The 14,709-nt window shown below is 49.7% G+C and overlaps 3 protein-coding genes across 3 annotated transcripts; 2 read left to right on the top strand and 1 right to left on the bottom strand.

The window, feature by feature from the left end:
• Nucleotides 1–1,138: 1,138 nt before the first annotated feature.
• On the top strand, nt 1,139–3,605 carry M437DRAFT_51426 (D-xylulose 5-phosphate/D-fructose 6-phosphate phosphoketolase; the record flags this gene model as incomplete). The annotated part of the gene is made up of 2 exons (XM_041022179.1): nt 1,139–1,684; nt 1,737–3,605. The coding sequence occupies 2 exons, from the start codon at nt 1,139–1,141 to the stop codon at nt 3,603–3,605; spliced, it is 2,415 nt and encodes an 804-aa protein (XP_040878611.1).
• Nucleotides 3,606–4,333: 728 nt separating this feature from the next.
• On the bottom strand, nt 4,334–12,265 carry M437DRAFT_51651 (putative HEAT repeat protein; the record flags this gene model as incomplete). Its single annotated transcript, XM_041022217.1, has 1 exon — nt 4,334–12,265. One exon carries the CDS (start codon nt 12,263–12,265, stop codon nt 4,334–4,336), a length of 7,932 nt encoding a protein of 2,643 aa, XP_040878610.1.
• Nucleotides 12,266–12,458: 193 nt separating this feature from the next.
• On the top strand, nt 12,459–14,141 carry M437DRAFT_76262 (CwfJ domain protein; the record flags this gene model as incomplete). The annotated part of the gene is made up of 2 exons (XM_041026592.1): nt 12,459–12,472; nt 12,524–14,141. 2 exons carry the CDS (start codon nt 12,459–12,461, stop codon nt 14,139–14,141), a joined length of 1,632 nt encoding a protein of 543 aa, XP_040878609.1.
• Nucleotides 14,142–14,709: the final 568 nt, after the last annotated feature.

The raw sequence follows: 14,709 nt of genomic DNA, 5'->3' as shown, positions 1-14,709 counted from the left end.
TCTAGCCGAGGCTTCTGACACACTCGCAGAGTTTGCTCGTGAATGAGATACGGATGTCTAGTCAGTGCTCGCGACTACTGCTAGATGCTTCGAGGGACAGAACGTGATTTTGAATCCCTCTGACTCGGGTTCTTTAACCGTCTTTTCGGATGCTTGGAACAAACATCGGTGATTCCGAGCCAGTGGTGTGATAACTCGGATAATAAGACGCTCTGCTATCACCAAGGAAACACCAGATAGGGTCCTTCGCCCTGGACCCTCCTCGTATTCGTTCAGCACTGAAGCGCACGAGATGAACCCTTGTCGTCAATCAATCCTTATAGGTGAAAGTCCAGGGGTCTATGATCAGCAGCCGGCTGCCGGGGAAGTCAGGGACAGCTCTGCAGAGTGGACCTGCGACGTGGATCCTCTTGATTGAGAGCAGCATTTTGGGTATGCGACTCGGCTTCTACTACCGTTTCGAAGCATGCCAGAGTTGAGCAGGATTTTGCAGGAGACAAGCATTCCAGGAAGTCTTTCGGCCGAATGTTATATCTCACCTGCGCTACCAACAAGCAAGTGCTCGCGAACGTGATACTTATTCCCTGTTCTTTGCCCAGGTACAGATCATGCCACTGGGAAACGGGCGAATCCTTCGATATCAGATGTCGCATTCGGGATATGGCATGCGATAGCAAATGACCTGACAGAACCATGACAAGAGTGATGTTCTTACACAGTAGACAAACCGAACCAAATGTAACCAATCCGGGCAGCTTCAATCATAATATAAAGCAGGTTGTGTTGTAGAGCATTTTCATAGATGCATAGTTCGGAGGGTTCGGCAGCACAAAGCACGGACTTGATGGAAGCTTCAGATCAATCAGGCTAGCTTGATTGGGCTAACTCATGAGCTGGTGGACCGTAATGGCCGGTGACGTAGCGCCATGATGCCAAATGTGAGGAGTTCGAGGTGCCAAATCGTGTTGGATCGAGCTGTTGTCAAACGTGTAGAGCAGTCATTCCGCTGCATCCGTGAACCTTGGAGGCATGTGGAGCTGAAGTTGTTGGGAGCTTCAAAACTCAAGAAGCTAGCTGTCTCTTTTCTATTCCTCTTCTCAATACTCAATTCTCTCTTCACCACACACAAACTTTCACAATGGCTGAGACAGAGAGCCTTTCACCCTTTGGCAAGGCCAGAGCTACTGTGACCGACCAGCCTCTCAGCAAGGATGAGGTCGACAAGATCAATCGCTACTTCCATGCCAGCATGTACTTGTGCTTGGGTATGCTCTACCTCAGAGAGAACCCTCTTCTCCAGGAACCTCTCAAGGTTGAGCACATCAAGCCTCGTCTTCTCGGACATTGGGGCTCTGATGCTGGTCAATCTTTCACATACATTCACATGAACCGCTTGATCAAGAAGTACGACCTTGATGCCTTCTTTGTTTCTGGTCCTGGTCATGGTGCTCCTGCTGTCATTTCCAACTCCTACCTCGAAGGAGTTTACTCCGAAGTCTACCCAGCCAAGTCTCAGGACGCCGAGGGCATGCAGCGCTTCTTCAAGCAGTTCTCCTTCCCAGGAGGAATTGGCAGTCACGCAACTCCAGAGACTCCTGGCAGTATCCACGAGGGTGGAGAGCTTGGATATAGCATCTCGCACGCCTTTGGTGCTGTGTTTGATAATCCCGACTTGATCGCTTTGGTAGGTATCGTACCTTGCATTACAAGTATCCTCAACTAACAAAGCTTCTCAGACCATGGTTGGAGATGGTGAAGCCGAGACTGGTCCTTTGGCAACCAGCTGGCACAGCACTAAATTCCTGAACCCCATCTGCGATGGTGCAGTCTTGCCCGTCCTTCACCTGAACGGATACAAGATCAACAACCCCACCGTCCTCTCAAGAATCAGCCACGATGAGCTAAAGGCTTTGTTTGTCGGTTATGGTTGGGAGCCTTACTTTGTCGAAGGCTCTGACCTCGACTCTATGCACCAAGCAATGGCTGCCACTCTGGAAAGAGCTGTCACCGAGATCAAGGCCATCCAGAAGAAGGCTAGAGAGTCTGGCAAGGCTGAGCGTCCCAGATGGCCAATGATTGTCCTCAGAACACCCAAGGGCTGGACTGGTCCTCGTACCGTTGATGGTCACTTCCTCGAAGGTTACTGGAGAGCTCATCAGATCCCCCTTACCAACGTTCTCAAAGACAACGACCAGCTCGCTCTGCTCGAGAAGTGGATGCGCAGCTATGAGCCTGAGAAGCTGTTCAAGGACGGCAAATTCATCGACGAGCTTCGTGAGCTCGCCCCTAAGGGTAACCGCCGTATGAGTGCCAACCCCGTCACCAACGGTGGTCTCCTGCGTGCCAACCTCAAGGTTCCCGATTTCAAGAAATTCGCACACAAGGTGAACAAGCCAGCCGCTGAACAAGCGCCTAGTATGAACCTGTTCGCAGAATTCTTGACCCAGGTCGTCAAGGCCAACCCCACCAACTTCCGTCTGTTCGGCCCCGACGAGACACAGTCCAACAAGCTTGGCGCTGTTTACGATGTTACCAAGAAGGTCTGGATGGCCGACTACTTCGAAGAAGACAAGGATGACGGCAACCTTGCACCTTCTGGCAGAGTCATGGAGATTCTCAGTGAGCACACCGTTGAGGGTTGGCTGGAAGGTTACCTGTTGACTGGTCGCCACGGTCTGCTCAACAGCTACGAACCTTTCATTCACATCATCGACTCCATGGTCAACCAGCACGCAAAGTGGCTCGAGAAGTGTCACGAGGTTTCTTGGAGACAGGAAGTTGCTTCGCTCAACATCCTGCTTACCTCCACCGTTTGGCGCCAGGACCACAATGGCTTCACTCACCAGGACCCTGGTTTCCTCGATGTTGTTGCCAACAAGTCGCCTGAGGTTGTTCGCATCTACCTTCCTCCCGATGCCAACTGCCTGCTCAGCACCATGAACCACTGTCTCAAGTCATCCAACTATGTCAACGTTATTGTTGCCGACAAGCAGAACCACCTTCAGTATTTGAACATGGAGGACGCTGTCAACCACTGTTCCAAGGGTCTTGGCATTTGGCAGTGGGCTTCAAACAGCGAGCACCAAGAACCTGACATGGTCATGGCCAGTTGTGGTGATGTCAGCACACAAGAGGCTCTTGCTGCCACGGCTTTACTTCGGGAGTACCTTCCGGAAATTAAGGTTCGCTTCGTGAACGTCGTCGACCTTTTCAAGCTTCAACCTCACGGCTACCACCCCCACGGCCTCAAAGACGATGAATACGAAGCCATCTTCACTTCCGACAAGCCTATAATCTTCAATTTCCACAGTTATCCTTGGTTAGTCCATAGAATGACGTACAAAAGAAAGGGTCAGCACTTGCTACGCGTGCGCGGGTACAAGGAGAAGGGTAACATTGACACCCCCCTCGAGCTGGCCATCAGAAACGAGACCGATCGCTACAGTTTGGCCATTCTTGCCATCGACAGTCTCAAGTCTGTTCTAGGTAACAAGGGCTCGTCGACTCGTGAGTACCTGCTCAACAAGCGTACTACCGCTATGAACTACGCCTACGAGACCGGTCAGGACCCTGATGACTTTGTCAACTGGACCTGGAACTACTAGATCCTTGGCCACAGCTTGACGAAGATCTGCTAAAGACGGCGTTTGTGATGATATGGTTATGAGGCGTTCTCTTTTTCTTCGCTGTAGCTAGCTAAGTGGCTTTCCAATGATGAGTACTTAATATCCTTTTACTTGGTGTCCCTCCGTATGTCTTACTTGCTGTCTTCACTTACCTGTGTTCACTTGCTGTCCTCACTTGCTGTCCCCCCCATGATCCAACTAACTCCTTCTCCGTTCCGAGCCACAAAAATCACCATAGGCTGTCGAAATGCATAGTCACGATGCAAATATGAGTCTAGCCATTGAGGTAGCTTCCATTGGAGGTTCCCCGTCGAGATCATGTTCCCCCCAAAACTATTGTGCAATTCTATAGCTGTATTATAGTTGTCGTTGTCACGTAGGAAGGCTCGACGATTGTTTTGTGTTTCTGCTGTTCGTGACTCTGTCTGATATCAATGCCATCTGGTCATTACTTGGACCTCAAAACAGCCCATATACCTTCGACGATTCAACGAGTACTTGGAGTTATTAATGCCATGGTGTAAGTGGATTTGCGCATGGATGAGACTCTGGAATCATCCTTGAGACACATGCTAAACTCCATATTCTACCTTTGCTTTTCTATTATCTGACCAAAAACGACACCCACTCGGACTCCACAACAGTATGCATATATGCAAAACGCACAATCACAAAACAAAAGCAATGTGAAACAAAGAAACAACCTGTTACCACCCTCTCCTCTTACCCCTAGCCTCAGCACTCTTCTCCTTCCTCTTGGCCTTGGTGATATCATGTTTCCTCCTCTTATCAGCCGCATACTTGGCGGGCTGACTCACAGCTTCAATCCTTCTCTTTCTTCTCCTCTCTTCTCTTCTACCTCTAACCTGTTCTTGCACTCCCCTCATAGCAACCACGTAATCGGTACTGCCGAGTTTCTTCTGGAGCAAGGAAGCGACTTCAGTAGCTAGGGCTTTGAGGTCTTGGTAGGCTTTTTGGAGGGGTTCGGTTGCGAGGCGGGGCGCGGCAATGGAGGCGTCGGTGAGGAGGTAGATGGGGGTTAGGATTGAGGGGAGAGAGGGGGTTATGTGGGCAGAAGGCAGGATATTGCATAGAGAGGCGATGGCTTGAAGGGAGCCGGTCTTTGCAGATAGGACTGATGCAGTGGGTGCGCCGTCGTCGCGGCGGATGAGTGCTGAAAGGCGGGACAGCAAATGGTGGAGTGCAGTGGATGGTGTGGAAGAAGTGGTTGTTTCTCCATCTTCATCTTCTGCATCTGCAGTCTCGTCCTCTTCGTCCTCTTGCTCATCTTCCTCTTGAGCAACTGCAATGTCATTTCTGGTGTATGGCGTGGGATGCTCCCAGTCCGCATTATCGGCACTGTAGCAACGACCCAAGAAGATCAAATTGCGCACCGTCTGACCAACCAACTGCTCACTAACATTGCTGAAACGAAGAGTTCTCAAACCAGCAGCACACAACTCATGGAGCTCCTTTGCAGTGACCTCCATCTTACTGTTTGTGTACAAAGGCAAAGCAGCAAGACCTTGCTCAGTCTTCGAGGCGCAATTACCTAGATCCGCAAATAGCAAACCTACAAGACGAGCAGAAGAAAGCTTAACCCATGCGTGCGGAAAAACAAGACATTTGAAGATGTTTGTCCAGGACAGCTTGGCGGCAGGAGCCAGAGAAGTGGAAGGTGCCATCTCTGCCATCTTTGCAAATGCTTGCAGGGCATAGTAGAGCAACTCCCAGTCTTCAGTCTCGACATCTTCAGGGTTCAAAAGCTTGGATACTTGCTTGAACAGGAAGGAAGTTTCCTTGGCACTTGCCTTACCGTGCCCAATATAAATAGTCCAACACTGCAAAGCAATACGACGAAGCAGTAGCTGCTCGTCCTGCTCCAACCATGTACGCAGCAGAGTGACAAAGTTACTTGTGCGTTCTTCGTCAGCACGCTCGAGAATCTTGCTGATCAATGCACCAGCCATCTCACGACATTCTGGTGAGTCATCGTTGACCATCATCATGACCAATGGCACAAACAACATGCTCGACAACTCTTGGACGAGATCTCCTTGAGTTTTGGCCAGCAATAAGTGCAACAATTCAAGCACAGACTGTCTTCCCTCGACGTACTTGTACTCGAGGTTCTGGACCAAGAATGCAATCTGCTTGTTCAAGCGAGTGCCTGCTTGAGGATACTCCATCATGAAAGCAAAGTAGACGCCACGAGCCAGATCTCTAGCACTGCGTGTCTGGTTTGTCACCATAATGGCGGCAACAGAATCCATCACTTCGTAGACTTCAGTGATGATAATCTTGCGCGCTACAACAGCTTTCAAGAAGTTGAAGATGACACCTTGACGATCGGGTTCTTCTAGGTCGGGCTTGATTCTCTTGAGCACATAGGCCATATCGTTTTCCTTGATCTTGATGTCTGGTCTGTCGCGGAGGATGGCTGAAATAAGCTTCAGCGAAGATTGAGCCAACTCGGTGATGGTCGAGGGAGCAGCTCTGAGGATCTTGACTGCTTCTGCTGCGTAGACTGGACCATTTGACACGATCTGTGGCGATGGAACTCTGATGATAGAAGTGAGCAGACGAACCGATGCCATCTGTACCTCCTCTTGACCGCCAATAAGCGCATCACCTAAGATTGGCAAGAAGCCAGCAAGGTTTGCAGGAGTCTTGAGTTCATCATGTTTTTGCAAGACAGCGCGAACAAGGTCCAGAGCGAATCTGGTGAGCTTGAAGATATACGAGCTAGTTGCTCCCTTCTTGCCGGACTTGTTGGCACTCTGCATCTGGATGAGATACTTTCTAATCTTGTAATCTTCCATGACAGGGCGAGTCTTGGCTTCGGCAGTGGCAGCATAGACCTTCTGGATGATCTCATAACCAAAGATAAGGATGTCTCTGTCCTTGACTGACGGGTTCTGACTTGCGCCTAGGCCAATACGACGAAGAAGTTCATCAATCTTCTTGACAGTCTTGAGATCCAGCTTCTCAAGCAGGAGAGATTGGATGGGTCTGATCAAATCGCCAAGATGAGAAGTAGTGGTGATCTTTGCCATGAGTTCAGCAGAGTCGTAACTTTTGCTGCTCTTAACTTCCTTCATCTTGCTGATGTACTCTTCAGCATCCTTCTCCTGACCAGCAACACCAAAGATGTCGTCCATAACAATAGCAATGATATCGTTGATGCAGTGGTCGAGATCACCAGCCTCCAAAGAATCAATGTTGTCGACCAGAATTGAGTGCATGGTGAAGGACATGACGTGAAGCTGGTAACCACGCTGCAAAGCACTGCGCAACTCCTTGATGACAAATTGGAAGTAAGATGGCCCAAGAATACCAGCGATTTCTGACAAAGTCTTTCTTGTCATGTCTCTGGCCTCGGTTGCTTTACTACGAAGAACATGGCAAAGATCCATAAGCACAGTAGGAAGTCTCAAGGCGTGCTCGGCGACAGGAAGCACACGGATGAGCTTGACCACAGCGACACCAACAGGAACACGTAGACTGACGGTTGACTCATCCTTAAGGTGGAGGAATTGAGTCAAAGGAGGCAAGAGCTGCTTGTTGATCTCATTGGACAACTTTTCCTCCGAAGGCAGGGTTGCAGCAAGTGGGCTGAGAGCTGAAGCGCCGTTAGTGACTGGTTCGACCTCGCCATCCACATCCATTCTGGTGTTCTTGTTGCGGACAGACTCAGAAGCACGGTCGAGAGCATCAATGACACGACTGACGATTCTGAGTACGATCTTCTGTAGCTCTTGCTTGCTTTGAATGTAGCTGACAAATCTTCTCAGTGTTGATCTGTACAATTGCCAGTCCAGACAGCCAGAAAGAGCGCCAACTGTGTTGATGGTCTCAGCAGACAAATTGTGAGCACCATCGTCACCGGCAGGATCAAAGATGAAGTGCTCCAGAAGGGGAATGAAGAATAGGCTGACGTTGTTGCTCGAGATGACACCAGCATGAGCCTCCTCAGACAATCTCCTCAATGCACGAAGTCTCCGGTGTTGCTGAATGTGGAGAATGTTGTTGAAGAACGAGGCTTCCTCGTCACCTTCGACAAGCAGACTAGTCATGTCGTTGACTGCATCCCAAGACGAGAAGTGCTTGATCAAGTGAGCCAGGACTTGGAGATACTCGGATCTGACCAGTTCTGAAGGGTCACGCATACCACCCTGCAAACCATTGTAAAGGCCCGAGATGGTCAAAGACTTAAACTCCTCGTCCTTAAAATCCCCATCCAAGCTTGCTACCTCAATAAATCTTCTCAAACTGTACGAGGCGCTAGTTCTGATAGCGAGCTCATCATTGTCTCTGATGAAGTACAGCATGCTGTAGACCAGAGGCTGCCACTGCATAGTAGTGAAAGTAGTGTACTTCTCTTCATTGATAGTGCTGAAGGCAATGGCACGACGCTCGAAATCAGGTTCATCGAGCCTCGATGCCGAGAAAGAGTTCAGGTCTTCGCACAAAGAAGCAACGTAAGATAGTTCTTTCCTTTCGTCAGCCAACTGCTTGACAACAGCAGCAAGAAGCTCTCTGCTTTCACGATCCTTGAAGTAACCAAACAGTGGACAGAGGGTCGAGTAGACTTGGTTGAAACGAATCTCATCTTTGTTGAGCTCAGCACCAGGAATAAGATGGAACAATGTTTGCAGCAAATCACGCTTGGTCGTGAAGTGAACGGTCTTTGAGGGCTGGCCAAGCAAGAAGATTGAGACATCGACAACATCACGAATGTTCTCAACCCCAGTGACCAGTGGTGCGAGACGTGAAACACACAAGACGCTTGAATCGAGGATGTCTTTGGGAGGGCTTTGTCTCAAAACAGCACCGAGTCTAACGACAAATAGACTTGCGCGTGGTCCTAGTATAGATGCACGTGCTTGGTCCTGCTCCTCGGTTGTGTCGATGTTCATCTCAGCATCCTTCGATTGGCGTGGCTGGATGGTGTCCAACAAACGCCCAATGATGTTCTCGATGATGAATGACTTGACTTCATTCTTTGTGCTAGGGACCACAAGACAGTCCGCCACAGCATTGAGAGTTTGTGGGAAGAACTCAGTCAGGTAGTGGCAGGTGGCCAAGGAGCTAGCCCAGGTTGAGAAGAGACGCAGGAAGGCGGATACAGACTGCGCGGTCTCAATGGGTAGCTTCTCCAGTCGAGGGCCCACCAACTCGCTCATAACGACCTTGGCGTAGTTGTACCAAGAGACTTCGGTGCAAGATGAGAAGACCTGGATCAAACAGTGGAAGCCAGCTTGACGAATTGCACGATCGAGGGAAGTCTGAGATTCCTCCTCGACCGGAGCCTCCTCATCGGTGTCGATAAAACCAGTATGCGACTTGGAAGCTTTGAGCAGACAGAGAAGAACAGCATCGGCAATCTTTGTTGCATAGCGGTCCAATCTGTTGCCAAGAGTGTGTACCATATCGTCCAACATGTTCAGCAAACCCACCTGCTTTCTGGGGGCAACAGCGAACTTGTCCAAAGCTGACTGATTCAGCTCGCCATCCTGGATAGGTTCCATAGTGGCTAATGAGCCGAGAGAGATACCCAGGAATTGTCCAACAATATCTGCAGGGAAGCGAGCGAGAGCAACGAAGATAGCTTTGCGACGGGTTTGTTGTCCGCGTTTACCACTTGCTGACCCGGCTCTGGTCACTGCTTTACCGTACAGAATACGCAACAAGACCGGCATAAGCTCTGGACAATCAGCACTTCGAATGGCATCACCCTCTTCTTCGAGACGAAGGAATACAGAAACCTCTTCTCTGAATCTCGCATCATCAAGGAAGTTCAGCAGGTGTTCTTGGTACTTGATAACACTAGGGGTCTTCCAGGCCAGGATGGCTTTGAGTGTCGACTTTTGAATCTCGTTGTCACCGTTCGTAAGAAGGTTTAGCAGAGCTTGGTAGACTTCGGTTGCCTTGTACAGCACTCTAGGGTTCTGGAACTGCGCGAAGACACCGAGCATGGCTTTCTGGTCCTTGCGGCCCCAATGGCGGGTACTTCCAGTCTCTTCTTGCTCTTGTTCCTCGGTTTCATCACCAGCCCACTCCAGTAACACGGGAACCAAGAGTCGCGATCGCTTTTCTGCCAATTGTGGCATGGAATTTAAGGCACGGAGAGCCTGTGATCGTTCAGAGAGGGAAGCTGCAAATGTTTGGACATGATCTCTCTTGAATTGGTTCTCAATGCCTTGATTGAGATCCGCAAAGAGTGACTCCGAGATCTCGATATCCTTCTCGATCTGATTCATATTGGAACATTCGAAGTCAGAGCTGACATGGCCGATACTCCTATCCTGCGTTGTTTCCGCTTGTACCGTCTCTTCGTCTGCGTCAGCATTGCCCTGGAGCCACTGTGTGATGGTGCTTGTGATAATCTCCTCCGCGTTTCCGTGTTCGCTGATTTCCTTGAGTGCCGCAATTGAGTCTTCCCAGGCTTGTGCGAGATGTATGTGCAGGAGACCGAAACAGTAGGTAGGAATAACTTTCGCTAAAATAGGATCAGAGAGAATGTCAGGATATCCGAGAGCCAGTCTGCGAATTTGGGACGAGATGAAACGAGCATTGGGTACACTTGGAGGTGTGTCTTCGATCGAGATGGCATGAGTCAATAATTCAGGAACATCTTGTTGTCTCTTCTCATAGATTGTTTGCAATATCCGTAGACCAGAAAGCCTAAGATCATGACTGGGCGTTTTCAAACAATCAATGAGATTAGTGATTAGTGAATCCATTTGGTCTCCGGTGAACGCGATGTCAGCCTTCTTGAGGACAGAGTTGAGGGCAGTCCAGTAAGGTACGAGCTTTTTGCATCTAGTAGAGGCAGAGCACAGAGCTTCTGCCAGTTCCTTATCTTGCAGACTTTCGCTGAATTCATCTGAAATGTATTGGAAACCTTGACCTAGTGCAAAAAGATCCCAGCCTCCAATAGCTGTAGAGGCTGATTGTGCTGCAGACTTAAGCAACTGAAGTATACTTGCTGCGATCTGTTTGCGTATCTCTGAATCTCCCTGAGAGATTCGTAACACTGCTAGGTTACCGTTGCTCATGTGTATTGTCTCAGCATCTTTCGACGGCGATTTTCCTTGGGTTTTCTTCAGACGTTGAAGCATGACCTTTTGCCACTCTAAAGGACATTGCAAAGGCGTTTTCGCAAATGTGTTCTGACGAGACAAAGATGGAAGCATTGCGCAAAGCGCCATCTCGTTCTCCCTCCAGTGGTTAACGATGAATTTCTGGAAGATAGGCAGAACGAAGCTTTGGAAGCGTTCCTGATTGAGTTCTGCAAATATGTTGCAGAAAGGCAGGAAGTGGGCAACCCACTTGCCTCGGCTTATGGTGTCGAGAACGGCAAGTTCTGGAAGGACTGCATCAAAAGGTGCATAATTAAGTACCACGGCCAGCGTGTTGAGAAGTGCAGTCAATGTATCCGAGTCAATATCCTTGGTTGCTTTGTCGGCTGTGTGAATCATGGTCGTTACACGCTTAGCATACGTTTGCCAATCCGAGATTCTGCTTCCTTTGCGAACAGATGCAGCAGTGAACAGAAGAGTGTTCGCTGCGTCCAAGTTTTTCACTGCATCTTCGCCCTCCGTATCGGTAAACTCGAAAATCGCCTCCTGAACGGATTCAAAGGTTTCTGGAGTGGTATGATGTACGACACTAATCAGCGAACCTCTCAAGATTTGAAGGGACCTGCCCTTGAGGAATTCTGAGTGGTCAGCATTGAAGCAGAACCGGGTCAAGCACTGCAGAACAGTGTTTCCTCCTGAGTGGAGAGTTCCTTGAACACCCTTGATAGACTCTGTGAACAGTGTCATCAGACCTTGTGAATATAGATCGTCCGAAGCAGTCTTGTTCTCGGCAAAGTCGTTGAGCATGTGCTCGACGATTGTATCCAACGGCTCCCTGCTCTTGTGATATGTGGTTCCCGCCTTCCTGACCAAGAAACTCATTGCCTCTGCAGCGAATCGAATGACATAAGGCTTCTGCTTCTGCTTTCCCAAATACGGCGATAGAAGATCGTATAGCGGTCTGAGATCGGGGACTAATAGACGAGAAAGGTACTTGAAGAGCCAGGCTAGGCAAGTAAACGACCACTCGACGACCTCGGGCTCTGCATTGGTGGCTGCGACATGTGCGACGGTTGCGACGGCTCTTTGGAAGTGCTTTTCGAATCGGACGTCGAGGTCGTGTGCGAAGTGCGACAAGAGGGCTAGCAGAGGCTCGAGCGACATTACATCTCCCTTCGTAATGTATGTGATCAAGTTGTCCATGATAGTCTCCTCGTGGAAGATGACCATGGGCAGGCTGTCGGAAATGTTGTAGACATTTTTGGCAAAGTTCGTGAAATTCTCGGAGAGGTTGAGGTCCTTCCATTCGTCCAGGGCAGTACGGAAGTATGAGGCCTCTCCTTCCAGTTCGTGAGCACCTTCTGCTCCTACTCCGCGACGAGTGCGACGAAGGGGATCGATCTTCAGCTTGGAGATTCTCTGGGCGAAACCTTCGAAGTGGTGTCGTCGACTTGAGGGTGTGGATTTTGTCTTTTTTTGTGTCTTGACGACCTTTGTGGCCGCCTTGGCCGACTTGGGCCCATTTGAGGCGGTATTTCTTGACATTCCCGCCATGTCGTGATGGTAAAATAGTATGGCAACTTTTTTGCAGCGACTTCGAACTTTCTTCAAACGAGGCGGAAGATGCGATCAGTACGCGCCAAGACTGTGGGGAAAGTGGGTCTCGACCCTAGGGTGCTTCGACTTTATCAGATCGCACTTTTGCGTTCTCTCCATAACTTCAGATATCCAGCCAAACTCTGAGAGCATGGTATCCAAGATGTGAGCGTCAATGTACCCTGAATCTACGGACAGTAACTAACGAGGTATCAGTGCAGTTATCGGCGCAGTCAATGGCCAATTATCTGCTGTCTTTGGCAAATTATCAGCATTACACGCTAAAAATGCCTTTGCATTTGCTATTATTACTGGAGACCTGTTTGCAGATCCAGTAAATCCTACCGCAGAGGAAGCTACTCAGCTCAAGGATCTTCTCGAAGGCAGAATTGAAATAGCTCTTCCAGTTTACTTTGCTCTCGGCAAACGTGAGCTGCCTCGTGAGGTTCAAGAAAAACTAAGCGCTAATGCTGGCGAGTTGTGCTCCAATCTTTACTTCCTTGGCCGCAGAACTACTGTCAAGACATCTGAAGGTGTCAAGATTGTCGCCCTGGGCGGTGCTCACATGGACGCCGCTTCAGATAAATCCTTGATCACCGAATTCAGCCCCAGTCACACATCAGAGGATGTGAAGGTACTGAGGGGCGCTAACACTGCCGACATCTTGGTGACAAGTGAGTGGCCTGCGGAGATTCGTACTGGCTCTAATGCACCTTACACTGGCGAAGAAGCTATCTCGCAACAGGGCGTCGCAGACCTCTGTACCGTGCTGAAACCTCGTTACCATTTCTCCTCCTCGGAAGGCTTCCTCGAACGCGAGCCTTTCTTCCATGCTCAAGGCGAAGATGACAGCGGCTATCAAACTACTCGATTCATCAGTCTGGCACCTTATGGAAATGCGGCTAAACAAAAGTGGATCTACGCATTCACCCTGGATACCTCAGTAGCACCTACTGCGACAGTGCCGTCAGGAGTTACAGCGTCTCCGTTGTCATTTACGAAGAAGCGTAAGGCTGTTGAATCTCAAGCGCAGTCATTCTCGCGCTTCTCTGGTGGCAGCGGCGATGGTGGCGGTCGACAGAGAGGTCGTAACAAGCGCGCTCGACCAAACCCGAACCCATCAGAATGTTTCTTCTGTTTATCAAACCCCAACATTGCAACACATCTAATCTCCTCGATCGGCGACAGCGCGTATTTGACAACAGCGAAGGGACCACTTCCGACTCCCAAGACTTTCCCTGCGCTCGGCTTCCCAGGCCACATGCTAATTATTCCGCTCGAACATTCGCCCACTCTTGCGTCGATACAAGATCAAGATTCTAAGAAGGCCACTATCGCTGAGATGCATCGCTATCGACTTGCCTTGCAAAGCATGCTCACGAAGAGGTCCGAAGATGCTGCTGAAGCAGACAAGCTGGGCGCGGTCACCTGGGAGATCAGCCGTCTGGGAGGTATTCACATTCACTGGCAATTCATGCCGGTGCCACAGGATATCATCAAGAAGGGATTGGTAGAGGCAGGATTCAAGGTCGAAGCGGAAAATCAGAGCTATCCAGCTTTCGAGTCATCGAGTGTTTCCACCGATGTAGCAGCCGAGGGCGATTGTTTCAAGGCTACTATATGGGATGGAGCAGAGGAGAAAACTATGGTTCTTCCTCTGGATTCATCGTTCAGGTTCGATCTACAGTTCGGACGAAGAGTCCTCGCTAAGTTGCTCGGTCTAGAGAGCCGGTCGCATTGGCAAGACTGTGACCAGAGCGAGGTAGAGGAGAACACAGATGTTGAGGCTTTCAAAGCTGCATTCGCTCCATTCGACTTCTCGCTCGAAGCGTAACAAGAAGTACGCTGGAACAAGGAACTATCACCTAGTATTGAGATGGATGCTCTCCAGGAGCATGATGATAATTGAAAATAAAACATTGACATTCTTATGCATTGATGCATGCGTTCACAACTTGCAAGTAGAAGCATCGCTTATTCTGTGTGCCTGAATGACTAGTGTAAATGAACCATCAGGTCGCCCAAGTTGGGCCGCCAATGCAGTCAGGTCAGTGATGTGCTCAACAAGCGCGATTGACCAATCAAGGAACAAAGTGGCTCAGTCCTTGGACAGATTAAAAATATGCAGGGCCTAATCGATAGATACACAATGACTCTGATGATCCAAGTATAGAGATAACGGTGAGAAAAAGGTTGTCGTCAATAGGGCACACGCAACAGGAGATAACAGATAGACGTTTTGCAGCTTCGTGGTAAGGTTCCGATGACAGGTTCAGCACGCGCACCGAGGAGCAATGTAGGCGGGACGATCGCCAACTGCGAACAAGGTGCACCAGCACGTGTGGAGCCGGGAAGCCACAAGCAGGCGGCAGCACTTTGCGCAAGGGCGGTGTGATGGTGGA

The sequence above is a fragment of the Aureobasidium melanogenum genome (assembly GCF_000721775.1).
Source record: "Aureobasidium melanogenum CBS 110374 unplaced genomic scaffold scaffold_14, whole genome shotgun sequence".
Classification (NCBI taxonomy): Eukaryota; Fungi; Ascomycota; class Dothideomycetes; order Dothideales; family Saccotheciaceae; genus Aureobasidium; species Aureobasidium melanogenum.
Note: the sequence above shows the minus strand (reverse complement) of the source record. Positions and strands in the feature narration are given on the sequence as shown.